This window comes from Papio anubis, chromosome 15 (genome assembly GCF_008728515.1).
Source record: "Papio anubis isolate 15944 chromosome 15, Panubis1.0, whole genome shotgun sequence".
Classification (NCBI taxonomy): Eukaryota; Metazoa; Chordata; class Mammalia; order Primates; family Cercopithecidae; genus Papio; species Papio anubis.
This window is the reverse complement of record NC_044990.1, coordinates 78,724,719-78,740,268: the sequence shown is the minus strand read 5'-3', so window position 1 is coordinate 78,740,268 and position 15,550 is coordinate 78,724,719. Positions and strand designations below refer to the sequence as shown.

General features: G+C 37.4%; 1 protein-coding gene across 5 annotated transcripts in view; it reads right to left on the bottom strand.

Annotated features, from left to right (window-relative positions):
• PCCA (propionyl-CoA carboxylase subunit alpha) overlaps positions 1-15,550 on the bottom strand; it is a 432,199-nt gene that overhangs the window by 220,900 nt on the left and 195,749 nt on the right. For 4 of the 5 annotated variants that reach the window (XM_031655643.1, XM_031655642.1, XM_031655639.1 and 1 more), the window contains exons 14-16: positions 15,411-15,485; positions 11,164-11,232; positions 8,495-8,570 (exon numbers count right to left, since the gene is read on the bottom strand). In XM_031655643.1, the coding sequence (XP_031511503.1) occupies positions 8,495-8,570; positions 11,164-11,232; positions 15,411-15,485 (220 nt within the window). The remainder of the gene's footprint in view (positions 1-8,494; positions 8,571-11,163; positions 11,233-15,410; positions 15,486-15,550) is intronic. The other variant, XM_031655641.1, reaches the window with a different exon arrangement.

Genomic DNA, 15,550 nt, shown 5'->3' with positions numbered 1-15,550 from the left:
GCCCCAAATTTGTGACTGATAACATTCAGAAAGTTAACATGCTTGCAGTTTCACAGGATAAATGATATGTTGTATTTGTCCTCCATATCCAAAGCTGAAAAATAGGTGTTGATTTGAGAAAAATGTAACTCGAAGGAATTGAAAGCAAATATTAATTTACATTTTGGATATCAAAGAACAGAGCCATCAAGCACATAAATGAAGAAAGGAATTTTAAAAAATCTTTCTACTTGAATAGCAAATACAGCATAGAAATACAGACTTTCATCTCACTAAATGATGTTTTAAGAATAAAATCAAAACACAAAACCATTTTCTCTTTAATGTTTTCTAAATAAAATGTTATATATGACTATGCAAAACTAAATCGTTATCTTTTTTTCCTTCCTAAGGCCAATATGGTGAGATAAGGGCTCATGGCAGACAACAAACACCTATGCCCCAAATAACTGTTCCCAAAGCTACTGTCCATTAATAAATCCTAAAGCCAAAAGAGAGTAATAATCAGAAAATTATTTTATATCTAAGAGCTCAAAAGATCAGATAGATGGGAAGAATCACTGAAGCACTAAACAGGATCACACAGATTTGAAAGTTACCATTTTGCATTTAGTTTCTTTCTTTCACATCCCAGGAAAGACAACACTATTTGGACAGATGCTTGTTTAAATAGTACGGGGACAGTAGAGGTATTCTTTGAGAGTTAGTTTACAACTTCAAGGATATTATTAATCACATACTCGTAAAAATTATGACTGGGAGGTGTGGACTGGGAGTCATGGATGACCTCTGGCAGAGTTCACCAGGTCCCATCTGTATGGGAAATCACCACCAGGCCACAGAGAAGAGGCCCCTAGGAGTGGCCTTCCCCTGACTGCCTGCTGGTTCCAAAACACTGCCCAGACATTAGCTAGACATGCTGCCAGGATCAAACAGAGGCCAAAAGCACTCTTATTTCATGAGGATTTCGAAATTCACTTTAACCGAATTACATTTTTGCTTCAAAGTTTCTCTATCTTAACAAAAGTTCACAATCAGCACAGGAAAAAAATATTCATATTTGAATAATTAAGCAGTTACCAAACAAGACAGTAGATTGTCTTACCTTTTCTGCCCTTCATAAAGCAAGTTTTTAAACCTGCCTATCCTTCAGAATTAGCCAGATAAGTAATATCTAAGTTCAAAATCCCAAGTGCATCTCTGTTTTTATTCTTTAAATATTAGTGGAGAGTGGGGTACTTGCTCTTCCCTATTTTTTAAACTTTTTATTTTGAAATAATTTCAAAATGTAAAAAATAGTAAACAGAATTACTATATATGCAGGTTCTACAAATAACATCTTATCATATTTATTTACTTTGTCACTATTTTTTTCTATTTATACACAGATACATAATTTTCTTTCTGAAACGTATGAAGGTAAGTTGCAGACAAGATGTCATTTTACTTCTAAATATGTCAGTGTACATCTCCTAAAAGCAAAGTATATCTCTTCTATAATCACAGTACAAGGATCAAAATCAGACAAGCCTAACAATGCTGACATTGCTATCACGTAATCTACAGACCTTATTCAAATCTTACCAATTGTCCCACTTCTGACCCTTACTACAAAAGAAAAACATTTTTCTGCTGGTCCAGGATCTAAACCAGGACCACACGCTGCATTTAGTTGTCATGTGTCTTTAGTTTCCTTTGATCTACGTAAGTTGCTCAACTCTTGTGCTTCCTGACCTTGACATGTTTGAAGAGAAGAAGCCATTTATTTTGTAGATTGTCTTTCAGTTTGGTTTGTCTGATATTTCCTCATGATTATATTCAGGTTGTACATCTTTGGCAAGAATATCACAGAAATGACTGTTGTGAGAGGAGCATCTTTTGTTATTCATAACAAGCTCCTTTCAATCATACCTGAGTTTATGCTAATGAGACGACTCTTGGAGGATGGGAGCAGATGGCCAGAGGATCCAACTATGTGATTAAGGAGTTGGAACTTTCAGCCCCATGCCCACCCTCCAAAGGGGAGAGGGACTGAAGAATGACTTGATAACTAATGGCAGATTGATAGGATCGATCATGCCTACCTAGTCAGGCCTTATAAAAACCCAAAGACAAGGATCAGAGGACTTGTGGGTTGGTGAACACATGGAAGTTTTGGAGGGTGGGGCATCTGGAGAGGGCATGGAAGCTCTGCATCCCTCCCCAAAACCTTGCCCTATGCATCTCCTCCACTGGGTTACTCTCAAGCTGTATCCTTTATAATAAACCGATAATAGTAAGCAAAGAGTTTCCGTGAGTTCTGAGAGTGATATTGCAAATTACCACCTACAACCCTCATCCTTGGAATCACTTCACAAGTGCCTTTACTGAACCAATGTTGACACTTTCTATCTAGAATGTGCCACATTCTACAAATCAACTGCAGTAAACTCTCCCGAAAATTAATGAAATGAAATATGAAAGAGGGCAAGACAATAAAGAGACATAATCAAAGACACTGTGTAACTTTGGGCCACAGATGGGATTAAAAAATAGTAAAAAAAAGAAGACTCTGAGGGACAAACTTAAATATGGACAAGACATGAGATGAAACTGTTAAGTTGCTGTCAATTTTCCTTGGAGTGTAATGATGGTATTGTACTTTTTTGCAGGAATGAAATGGCCATTGCAAAAATTATGACACTCAGAAAAATCTGACCTACCCAACTTTATCTTGCTGTTAACCTCCAAGCTGCCCCTGTTCATTGCTGGGTGTAGGCCATGCTAACTATAAGATGATTTACTTTAACTGTAAAACAATGATGATAGCCCCTTCCCAAAACAAACCCCCTCCTTGCCTGGGGAACAGACAGTATTTGTAAAACTAACATTAGAAATGACGGCTCAGGAGTCATGCAGCCAGACCAGTAAACTGGCTCAACTAGTTCTGTGATCTTACCCAGTAACTGAAGGTAGCAAGAAGACCCTGCCTCAAGCACCTATAATTTCATCCCCAAACCAACCAGTCAGCATTCCCCACTCCCTGGCCCCCTGCCCACCAAATTATTCTTTTAAAACCCTAGCCTCCAAATTTTGGGGGAAATTTATTTGAGTAATAAAACTTCAGTCTCCCGTTTAGCCAGTCCTGTGTTTATTAAACTCTTTCTCTATTGCAATAATGCTGTCTCAATAAACTGACTCTTATCTGTGCAGCACACAAGAAAAATCCAGTTACAGGACCATGGTCTTCCCCTTAAGAAGCCTGATAAAGTATTCAGGAGTGATGTGCCATGATGTTTACAACCTTCTTTCAAATGGATCAGGAGAAAAACAGAGGAGAGAAGGGAGGGAGGAAAGGAAAGAGGAAGGGTGAGAAAGGAGGAGGAAAAGGCAAACAAAGGGAGAAGTAGAAAAACAAAGCAAATATCAAAAAAGTTAATTAAATAATAATCTAGGTGAAGATTATACAGGCATGCACAGCACTATTCATTCAACTTTTCTATAGTTTTGAAAATACCTAAAATTAAAAAGTCTAAGAGAAATGTGTCAAGAAAAATCCCTCTTTGATAAATCCTTTGACCTTAAAAAAAGAAATCATTGTGATATGTAGATGTCCACACCTTTCTCTGTGCTCATCCAACACAATTTAAAATATTTTAGGATGAGAAGACGGTTCAAGTGATACGAGAATATCACTTGACTGCAAATTGCTTTTCTACTTTAACAATCCATACGGACAGGTCTTTAAGCCACAGCTACGTAGTATTTTACAGTAATAATGCATTGTAATTTACTCAGTCATTCATCCATTTAGTGGACACTGTGGCTGATCAGCATTTCAGCTACTACAATGTTGTTGTAAACGTCATGGTGAACAAGCTCATAATTCAGTTTTTTAACTCTATAGGAAAGATTTACAAAAGATGAACAGCTGGGTCAGAGGGCATGTACTTTTATTTTAACATCTAACACCAGATTATTTTCCTAAAATACTATAACAAGTGATACTGCAAAGATGCTTGAGTGTGTCCATCCCCTTTAGGTCACCTACACAGGACATTACCAGTCTTTTTAAAAATGCTGCCACTCTGAGGATCATTTGAAGGCAGAACAAAGTGAGGTACTCTCGACAAGAGATACAGAGACATCCATGAGTCCTAAAGCAGTACTCTTTACTTTCAAAGGACCAAGAGAGGTAAGAAAAGAAAGATATGCTAGCCTCTTTCTTAAACTCCCACTACACTTTTTCAATCCCCTATTGTGGCACCTATGAAGCTATATTAATATTATAGTTATCTTTTCATACGTTTTTCACATCAAGTATATTAGTAACTCCTTGAAATCAGGGATAGTATCACTCGCTCACTCATTCATTCATCCAACAAACATTTATTAATCATCTAGCATGTGTCAGACACTGCTAAGCACCAGTAATATGCATGCAAACAAGATAAAGATCATCAGTGTCCTCATGTGCCTAATATTCTTATAGGATAACCCAACATTTCACAGTTAAGTACACAATTAATACTTTAATTTTACAGTGATGGTAAATGCTCTGCAGAAGTATTCGAACAGGGTACAATGAAAGCATATAACTTCAGCACACAGTATTTGAAATTACCTAAAATGGTCTTTCAATATTGTTTATCTTTGGTTTAGTAAATTTCATATGACTAATGGATTGATAATGTGATTTATAACACATAATTTTTATTTTTATTTTTTTGGAGACAGAGTCTTACACTGTTACCCAGGCTAGAGTGCAGTGGCGTGATCTCAGCTCACTGCAACCCCCACCTCCTGGGTTCAAGCGATTCTCCTGCCTCAGCCTCCTGAGTAGCTGGGACTACAGGCACCCACCACCATGCCTGGCTAATTTTTGTATTTTTACTAGAGACAGGGTTCCGCCATGTTGGCCAGGCTGGTCTTGAGCTCCTGACCTCAAGTGATCTGCCCTCCTCAGCCTCCCAAAGTGCTGAGATTACAGGCGTGAACCACCATGCCTGGCCTTGATTTTTAAATATATGGTTTTATAAGTGTGAGGAGAGAGGAAGAAAGGATGAGAACTAAAGTTATTGAACAACATAAGCCAGTGTGGTGCCAACCCCTTTATATACTTAACCTCAATTAATCCTCACCAGTAATTTATACGGCAGAGACTATCACTCCATTTTTCAAATGTGGAGTATGAGATTCAGAGAGACAAAGTCATTTGACAAAAATCACATAATTTATTTTTTTTTTTAATTTTTTATTGTTGTTGTTGAGACGGACTCTCACTCTGTCGCCTAGGCTGGAGTGCAGTGGTGCAATCTTGGCTCACTGCAACCTCCGCCTCCCGGGTTCAAGCAATTTTCTGCCTCAGCCTCCCGAGTAGCTGGGATTACAGACGCACACCACCACCTGGTTAATTTTTGTATTTTTAGTAGAGATAGGGTTTCACCATCTTCGCCAGGCTGGTCTTGAACTCCTGACCTCACGATCCACCCGCCTCAGCCTCCCAAAGTGCTAGGATTATAGGTGTGAGCCACTGCGCCTGGCCAAAAATCACATTATTATTAAATGGCATCAGGACAGGGGCTGTGAACCCAGCTTTGTCTGGTTTCTGTCTACTACATCACAGTAATTCAAAGGCAAAATTTCAGACTAAGCTTGGAAAAATCTACCCATACAACGAAACACATTTTTTACATGTGACACGTATAAAGTTAGGAGAATAATGGCAAGCCTACTTTGTATTTCAGTCACTTAAAAACTAGTAACTGGTGAACCTATATATATAAAGTATAGTAAGCAAATTAGTGGGAAAATGTTCATTTAAGTATAAAACATGACAGGGTATTCATGTAAATATGAGAGAATACTCCTTTCAGAAGCCACATAGAGTAACTTCTAGTTTGGACCAAAACTAATCTAATATTTTGACAAACTGCCCAGATGCCACGTCACGCCACTATGTCGTATTATATCAAAGTTTAACAGAGATGTGTTTTGACAAAATATTCTTACTCAGACTCTCAAATTCATGGATTTACTGTTCAAGCACATTAGAGTACAACTTAAATTAACCAAAATCTAGTATTTCAATTACCACAATAAAAATGCAGAGACAAAAAGGAAGAAAATCCCCATAGAATGTGCTTACAAATACTTTAATATCCTCCAGGAATAATCTTCCCAAGTAACTTATTTATGTCTATCTAAACTCACATATATAGATAACATAGATAAACTCACATAAACTGAACGTGTGTCCCAAATACGCACTAAAGGCCTCTCCACAGCAATATTACTTCTGTAAGAAAAAAGACGCCCTCCTCAAGGCCTATGTAACAATCGTGTACTGGTTATATAGAGAAATACATACGTTGGGTATATAGATAAAATATGCATTTGCTTAAAACAGTGAAAACAGTAAAGTTATGAAGTCAGAAAATACTCCATAATCAAGGCTTTAAAAAAAAAAGTAGAAAATGAGCTAGAAAGAATGTGAAGGGGATTTTTCCAGTTTTTAGATGCTGTGGATATTAATGTTGCTGATTTTCTTTTAAGTTACACCTAGGCTCACTTGAAAGCTTATTATTTTTCGTTTTTCATTTTTTGTTTTTTTGAGGTGAAGTTTGGCTCTGTCACCCAGGCTGGAGTGCAATGGCACAATCTTGGCTCACTGCAACCTCTGCCTCCTGGGTTCAAGTGCTTCTCCTGTCTCACCCTCCTGAGTAGCTGGGACTACAGGCATGCGCCACCACACCCAGCTAATTTTTTTGTATTTTTGTAGAGATGGGGTTGCTCCATGTTGGCCAGGCCGGTCTCGAACTCCTAACCTGAAGTGATCCACCCGCCTCAGCCTCCCAAAGTGCTGGGATTACAGGTGTGAGCCACCGCGCCCGACCAAAAGCTTATTATTTTTCTTTAGTTCACAAGGATGAATCACTAGCACACAAGATTAATTAGAATCTCCATCACTTGTTAGTTAACAAATGGAAAGAAAAAAGGGTAATGCTAAAAGGGAAGGGGGGAGGCTGAGGAAGGAGAATTGTTTGAACCTGGGAGATGGAGGCTGCAGTGAGCCGAGATTGCACCACTGCACTCCAGCCTGGGCAACAAAGCGAGATTCCGTCTCAAAAAAAAAGCCGGGGGGTGGGGGGGTTGGCGGTGGGGGATGGGAAGGAAGACAGCCTCCTGATCTAACAGGGAAAAACTCAAAGAGAAAAGGCAAGGGCAAGTGTGGATTACATGATGTAATTCAATATTATTAGATAAAAATAAGCAGGGAAAGGTAGATGTGAAAATACAGTCACTGATTACCCTGGGTACTACTGTACAGTTGTACAAATGGTTCACTGCACAAAGGTACTCAGTCAGGGAGGTAAAGCAAAGGCCTGACATGCTCCTTTGCTTAGCTGAGCTTCCTGTCTCGGAGAAGGATGTGCCCTGAAAACAAAGCACTTTTTCTTTTTCACACAAAGCTTCAGTCCATTTCCCGGGTACCTAAAAGTTGTCTACTGCAAAAAGACAACTTTCAAAACCTTCATAAAAGTTCCATTTGGTACTGAAGGGGACTGTGCAGTCTTACTCCACTACTATTGTACCACTTCAGCCTCCAAATCTAGCCTACCAGCCTACTGTTACATCCAGAGAGCCACTAGAAAAGGACAAAACTATACAGAAGCCAGTCTTCCCTATGGAATGCTCTCTGACCACACCATTCTTTCACAATTCAGTGTGAACTTATATTTTAAGTCTGGTGTTAAAGCCTGTTATTCTGAAGATGATGATTTATGTTGCACTAAAGTAAGCTTTTCATTATTAATGGAAAGCTGCTAAAATTTAGAATGTAATTTAATTCCTTAGGGGTATAAGCGTAACTGTACTTTGATTATTTCAATGTAATGGCTGCTTCTAATTCATTTATCACTATACATGCTAAAGGCTGGTAGTCTCGCATTTTGTCAGGCATTAGAACTATCATATATGAACAGGAGGTAACAAAATTGCACTTCCTAGAAGACAGTCTGTAATGTGTTCTAATCACAGAAGCAAAGAGCTATTCCCTCTTTCCCCAAATTAGTCAAATGTAGGTCACTACACTTTCTATCACCATACATTTTCAAGTTTTCTACTTTAAAACAACAACAGCAACAGACACTCCATACACAATAATCTAGCAAAATTGCTCTGAAACTGCACTGGTCAGTGGTTCTTTACTTTGAAGGCTCTCATTTCACACACAATACATAATTGTACCCACAAAATATTAGATGCTCACCTAGGAAAGATCATACATTGTAAGTTTAATAACTTAAGAAGTAGATGTAAAGTATAGGAGTGCCAAGGAAAATGAAACCCCTATACTTAATATGGTGGTTTGATGGATGGAAGCTTTTCTTATTTCTCTTTAAGCACACAGTGAGCAAATGTGCCGTGCCATATTCTCATTGGTAAACCGAGGCTGTTCTCTGGAACTGGACACCATATATAATAACCAATGAGTGCAAATCTTTGTTTTTACCTCGAATAACATAGTTATCCAGTGCATCTGCCATTCTCTTCAGTGCCTCAGTTCTATCAGAGCCATATGTGATTAGCTAAAAACAAGCAAACAAAAAACTCAATATATATATATTTAGAACAATGTTAAATGATTCATTTTAGTAAAAATTAAAATATTTCATAACAGATATCTAAATATATCTTAAAATTTTATAGTTCAGTTTTCAATATGTCAATTATGATTTTTTAAGTATATAAATATTAGAATCAAGCTATTTCAGACTTTTCTCCTACATTTCATTATCATAGTAAAGAGTGATTTTACAAAAACAAAAATGTAACAAAAGTACAGAAAAAATTTAAAAGGAGATACAGCTAAATGTGAATATTTGAGATAGGATTTGAACATCTAGGGTAGTGGTGAGGATTAGATAAGACATTTTTTCCCTATTTTTCTGTGGTTTCCAAGTTTGATACCCTGAACAGCTAACAGTTTCTTTCTTTACTTTTTATTTTTTATTTTTGAGATGGAGTCTCACTCTGTTGCCCTGGCTGGAGGGCAGCAGCGCAATCTCGGCTTACTGCAACCTCCACCTCCCAGGTTCAAGCGATCCACTCGCCTCAGCCTCTTGAGAAGCTGGGATTTCAGGCATGTGTAACCACGCCCAGTCAATTTTTTTGTATTTTTAGTAGAGACAGGGTTTTGCCATGTTGGCCTGGCTGGTCTCACACTCCTGACCTCAGGTGATCCACCCATCTCAGCCTCCCAAAGTGCTGGGATTACAGGTATGAACCACTGCGTCCAGCCCTTAACACTTTCCTAACTAACAAAAAAAGTAAAGTCTCAAAAATAAAAGTATAAAGAAAGAAGATGACTTAGAAATCATTCGCAGTTTTACACATAATATATACAGAAGCAAATGGTACTTTTTCAGAAATCAAAAAAATAGAAAAGTCTTACCATTCTACATGATTTAGTGCCTACTTATACATATCTCTATAATTTAGCAATGAAATAAGACCTTAACTATTCATTAAAGATTTTTCTGACAGTTATTTTAGCCAATCTATAGATTGTCTTTATTTTAGTAGGTTTTACTAGCTCTTCAATATCAAGCAAATTTGAAAATTAATTTGTAGGCCATTTTTCTGAAGAGAAAAACATTCATCTAAAAATTGAATATTTAAAAATCAACCTACAATATTTTTACATAGTTTTATTTTTAAATTAAATGGTGGTTCTCTACAAACAAAAGACCTAAACTTTATTTTAATACTACTAATAACTTAGGCCAGGCACGGTGGCTCATGCTTGTAATCCCAGCACTTTTGGAGGCCGAGGCGGGCGGATTGCTTGAGCTCAGGAATTCAAGACCAGCCTGGGCAACATGATGAAACCCCATTTCTACAAAAGATATAAAAAAATAGCCCGGCATGGTAGTACACGCCTGTAGTCCCAGCTACTTGGGTGGCTAAGGCAGGTGGATCGCTTGAGCCTGGGAGGTCGAGGCTGCACTGAGCCAAGATTGTGACACTGTACTCCAGCCTGGGTGAAAAAGGGAGACTCTATCATTTAAAAAAAAAGCACTAAAACCTTAACTGAAAAAAGAAAGATAAAAAATGGTTTGTTTACTGCAACGACAACATTAAAAAGGACACTTGGGGAAAAGCCATCTTGAGAAACAGGGTTCAATAAAGAAATCATTCCTCAATACAGATGTATCACTTCAGAGAACACAGATTTTCAAAATAAAATCCATAATCTGGCCGGGCGCAGTGGCTCACACCTGTAATTCCAACACTTTGGGAGGCCAAGGCAGGCGGATCACGAGGTCAGGAGATGGAGACCATCCTGGCTAACAAGGTGAAACCCCGTCTCTACTAAAAGTAAAAAAATTAGCTGGGCTTGGTGGCACAAGCCTGTAGTCCCAGCTACTGGGGAGGCTGAGGCAGGAGAATCGCTTGAAGCTGGGGTCGGGCGCAGAGCTTGCAGTGAGGTGAGATCGCGCCACTACACTCCAGCCTGGGGGACAGAGCGAGACTCCATCTCAAAAAAATAATAATAAAATAAAAATAAAATCCACAATCTTAATTATTACAGCATTTTAAATTTTATAAGGTTTTAAGCATTTAAAGGTGCAAAAGTTCAAGGTTAAAGATCCAAAAATTCAATTCATTTATTCTGGAAAGTCAAACTTCAAAAAGACAGGTGGCCAAAACGAATCTTATACTCTTATATCAAATCTACTTACGTAATTGGTAATTTGTAAAAACTGAAGAGAAAAGATCAAAAAGTACTCTAACGAACACTGCCTATCAGCCCAACTCTTGCCATTCATTCATACTTTCATCTCAGGTAATTTCTGCCAATGGCCAAAAAAGAAACCTTAATTCCTTCTCATTGCGATGAGTTAGGGTGGCACCATTGGTTAGATGTTTATTATTACTACCGTTCATGCACATGTGTGTGATGGTGGTGATATGACGTAGTTGGGGAGGAGGAGTACTGCAAACTAACATAATGCTGAACTTTCTCTCAAGAGAAAAAACTGCTCTGCTTTCGCATTACATCAGTGCATAATTAGTTGTTCATAGCATATGATGCAGATAAAGGCCCAGTTCCAGACTTTTTAAGTATCACTGATTTTTCAGAAGAAATCAAATAATCCATTAAGAAATTAAACTAACTTTTGAAATCATAGGATCATAATAAATGCTAATATCACTTCCTGGTTGGATGCCACTGTCAACTCGGACCTGGGAGAAAAAAAGAAGAAAAATAAAAGTAATTCATAGTGTGTAGATATTTTTTTGTAATCACAAATTTCATTTCCATGGAGAAAATGGATAGAGAATTTCAATCTCAAATAACATTTTAAGTTCTGGAAAATAGGAAAACAACCTAAAATCTTGATCCGTTAATACGCAATGCAACACATTTTTTGGTCTGCCACTGAATGAAGAAACTAAGAAATAGCAAAAAAAATAAAAAATGAAGACTTCCTATATCACTATGCCAGGATGCTGTGGCTCTCTGACGGCGTCTTCCCGCTGAAGCATGGCATGGACGATGCCCTTGCTAACTGCACTCCCCACCGGACCCTTCTAAGCCCGCCAGTGAGGCCCCTAGTCAAGCCTGCTCCTCAGCTCCATAGGAACGTGGGCCTGGGCCTTTCATGTCTGTAACACTTTCCTTTTTTGCCTCACCCTCTCCACTGTAAAACACTATTTTTCTGTTAGTGTTGGTCCCCTGAGGCTTTAATGTTTACACAGCTTTTCCTATGGCTTTGCTTCGTAAAGCCCCAATTAGAGTTCTGATTTTGTGATTTTCATGGGGTGTGGGGTAGGGGGATAGCACAAGTTCAAAATATTCTTTTGAAGAGGCTGATTGCTGTTAACCAGCCAACGAGTGAGTTAGTACATCGCTGATTCTTGTTTTCATTTCCCAGTTTGATACCAGCAGCAAGGCACGGAGGTTAGCCATGCAAAACTTTAAAAATGAGCAGTTACTGAGGACAGAATATTTATTAAATTATTTGAAAGAAGTTTTGGAATCTGAAGTATTTAAAAGCTAATCAAAATACTTCAGACCGTCAGGCACATCCTAGGGGTCTTGAGGACGGAGGAACTGAATCAAAGCTGCTGGAACAGCAGGACTTTGATGCCCAACGTTGTAAAGGGGTGGGAAGAGAAGAGCGGAAGCTCACGTAGCCTTCCACCTGTGGGAAGAAGCCTTCCTAATAAACAGCAGCTCATCTGTCTGCAGCAAGGCAGAAAAAGGTCAACACAGCGGCTGTTAGGCCTTTAATATTTTAATTTAGGCAATTATCAAGGGACCACATGTAGAACCTCCTGTCTAGGATATCCACATGAGGGTATAATGATGGCTTTATTATACGGTGACATCAGAAGACAAGCTATAGTTTCATTTTCTTAAAATTCACACTACTATTATTCTCTTTGTAAGGTTGTAAAAGGAACACTATAACATACCTGAGGGGCTTTTATTTCTGTATTTGCAAGCACAAACAAAAATACAGATATCTGTGTTCGTATTCACATTCATATACAAAAATCTTAATTTTAAACAAAAATCATTCAGCACACTTACGAAATATACTTGGCTTTCTATTTTCTGAAAACATATTTCAGGACATAAACTGATGTTCTATGAAATTCACAGTGTTGACAAAAACTAGAAAAAAATTAATGGAGCAGCTTTAAAAGCAATAAAATAACAATCTACCTTTTCCCCACATTAAATAGCCCCAAAATGGCAACTAGTAATCAGGTTACATAACAGAAAAGATATCTGTGAGTTTTCATTTTCTTAATTTTAATACCAAAAAGTGAAAGAGCTAATTTGACCAATATGTCATCTTTAAAACCATAGCATGCTTGCTAATGCTGTGTTTAAATATAAGACTGATACAAGTTCTAAAACTTCTGACTTTAACTACATCCTATCATTTGCTACATAAACCGCTACAAAGCTAGGAGGAACTTAGATGTTCAACCCACAGATAAAATAACATAGCCAATAAAGAGTATTTATTACATTCTTCTATAGTTCCTTACTTAAAACTTCTGTTGCCTTGAATAATATCATCCTATAAGGTGTTACCTAGAGCTCTTAAATGTAACTGTGTTATTTACTAATATTATGATCACAGAAGTTATATCATCTTAACTTTAAAATACACAGGATAAAATCAAGATATATATAATCAACATGTATCTTTATAGAAGCAAATCAGTATTTTCAATTAAAAACTGTACCACTATGAAAACTCTGATTTATAATTTGCTATTTATGCTGTTTTTTCCAAGTAATAATCAGCTATATTTTTATTTCTTAACAACCAATGTGAAGTCAGATCAAGTCTCCATTCCTCCGTGAAAGGCTATACAAATTTGCACCGAAAGCTTTAAGAAAAAAGTCAAATGAAATCAGAACCAAATTTCTGGGCAGAACAAAATTGTGGTGTGAAAATAACAAATTTACAAAAGATGATGATCAAAAATAAAAAAGGAAATCTTCACCTCTGCCATATTAATAAATGTCAGCCTTAATGAAGCATGTGAAAAGTACAAACCATAAGTTAGCTCTTAAGTATGCATTCTTGTGACCAAAAATGGTAAGAGCCAAAAATTGTTTTCTAAGGTAAACTGACTGCTCTAGTTTTAATAAGGCAAGGAAGAAAAGCAAACAGTAACAACCACAACAAAACACCCAAGCACCTCTGTACGAGATTCTCAAACCATTGCTCAGAAACCTCTCGCATAATTAAAATTTCTGTCCTCAGTACCACAGTGGACCCTGTGAAACTATAAGACGTCTCCCACCCTTCATTCTCAATTCACCTCTCCCACTAAGCACAACTCCCAGCCCGCCATGTCTACCTGACAAGTGACAGCCCAATCTGATTAAATGCTTCCAAGGGAGGGGACTCGTGGGCCTCCATGACAGGCCAAAAGTGATCACCATGGAGATACATAATTACAGCTGTCAACGCATCTACTGTCCTGCTGACATCAATTTGATTGCTCCCAGCAATAATGATAGACAAAGCTTAGTGTGCACTCTCCTGCACCCAATCACTTTATCTATTCCTTGGTCCATTTAGCTGACATGCAACATTCACACAAGCAAATAACAGCAGTAAGCAGAACATTTAAGGCATTTTAATTGTTTTTTCTTTCTATGGATGGCTCACAACTGCAAATGTTATTACATAAAACTCCTGCTGCAGCATTAATTGAAGAAAGATTTGGTGGGACGAAGACTGTAGGGGGTATAGTTTGTCCATTATCACTTGCACTTTCAACAGGTCTCACGTTTGAAAATTGCAAATTGCAAAAACTTGCAAGGGCAAAATGTTTGACATCTTGTTAGCTATTACAACATGGTGAAAACTTCTAACGACTAGAGTAATCATTATGAATTCTTATTTAATACTTCTTTTGTTTGATTAAAGAAGTATTTAGATATGTCCCTATGATACTTGTTTTCTCATCTGCTATTTAACGTCACATAATGCCTGTTAAATCTTTACAATTTTTTTTCTGCCTTCTGGCTTTGAACACAGCATGGAGTCTCCAAGCCTAGAAAGGGTCAAGTCCCTTTAGAAAGCACATGGGCAAAAACAATTTAAAAAGTGAAATAAATCATATATCCAATAACATCTTCAGATTTAGAATTCTTCCTGTAATCTTTCACCATCTTCATGGCAGTAATCAAAATGAATAATTTGAATATTCACAGATGGTACAGCCTTGTCATCTACTAGCTAACATAATGTCATATATATATGCGCTTATTACCTTGATTAAGAAAAAGGGTATGTCCTTGTTCTTTTTTTGCAACAAAAACTATTTTTAAAATAGCTATTAAATATAGAAGAGCTATGGAATAAAATGGACAGTGGTCACTTTTCTTCAACTGATATAAATAATATGTACTCCTTAAAGTCCATGAGGTTTAATAGACTGAGACACACTTTGTTTGCCTTAATCAATTCAATTTCCTTAAATTTCAATTAAGGAACTGATTTCGTGCTTGAATTTCTTGACAAGTGACTATATAGCAGGGTTGGATTAGTTCATTGAAAAGATTAAATTGTAACACAAAACATCATTTCTCATTCTTAGGATTCACAGTCTTTTTTATTATAATTTTCAAAAGAATTGGGAACACTGTAAGCTATCATTTATATCATCAGATGTCTCCAGGCTTCCCCTGTCCAGTGGCTCCTGACTTTCTGGAATACCGCAAAACACTGAAAAAATTTTGTTTTCAACACAAAAACCATGATTCCCATGAATTTCACTTGTCCTTCAATTTACACCCTTTGGTGTTGACATGCTTTAACATAAAAGTATGACATAAATCACGAGTGTAACCCCTCAGCTGGTATTACAGCTTAATGACTTACACCAGGTAGATGTAATGGCTCTTGGTACTGAGACAATCTCCCAATAGATGGTAAACCAAAAGACTTGTAGGGGTCCTGAAAGTTCAAAGGAAAGGAAGCACAGTCTTTGAAATATAAATCAGCACAAGTAAGGTTAAATA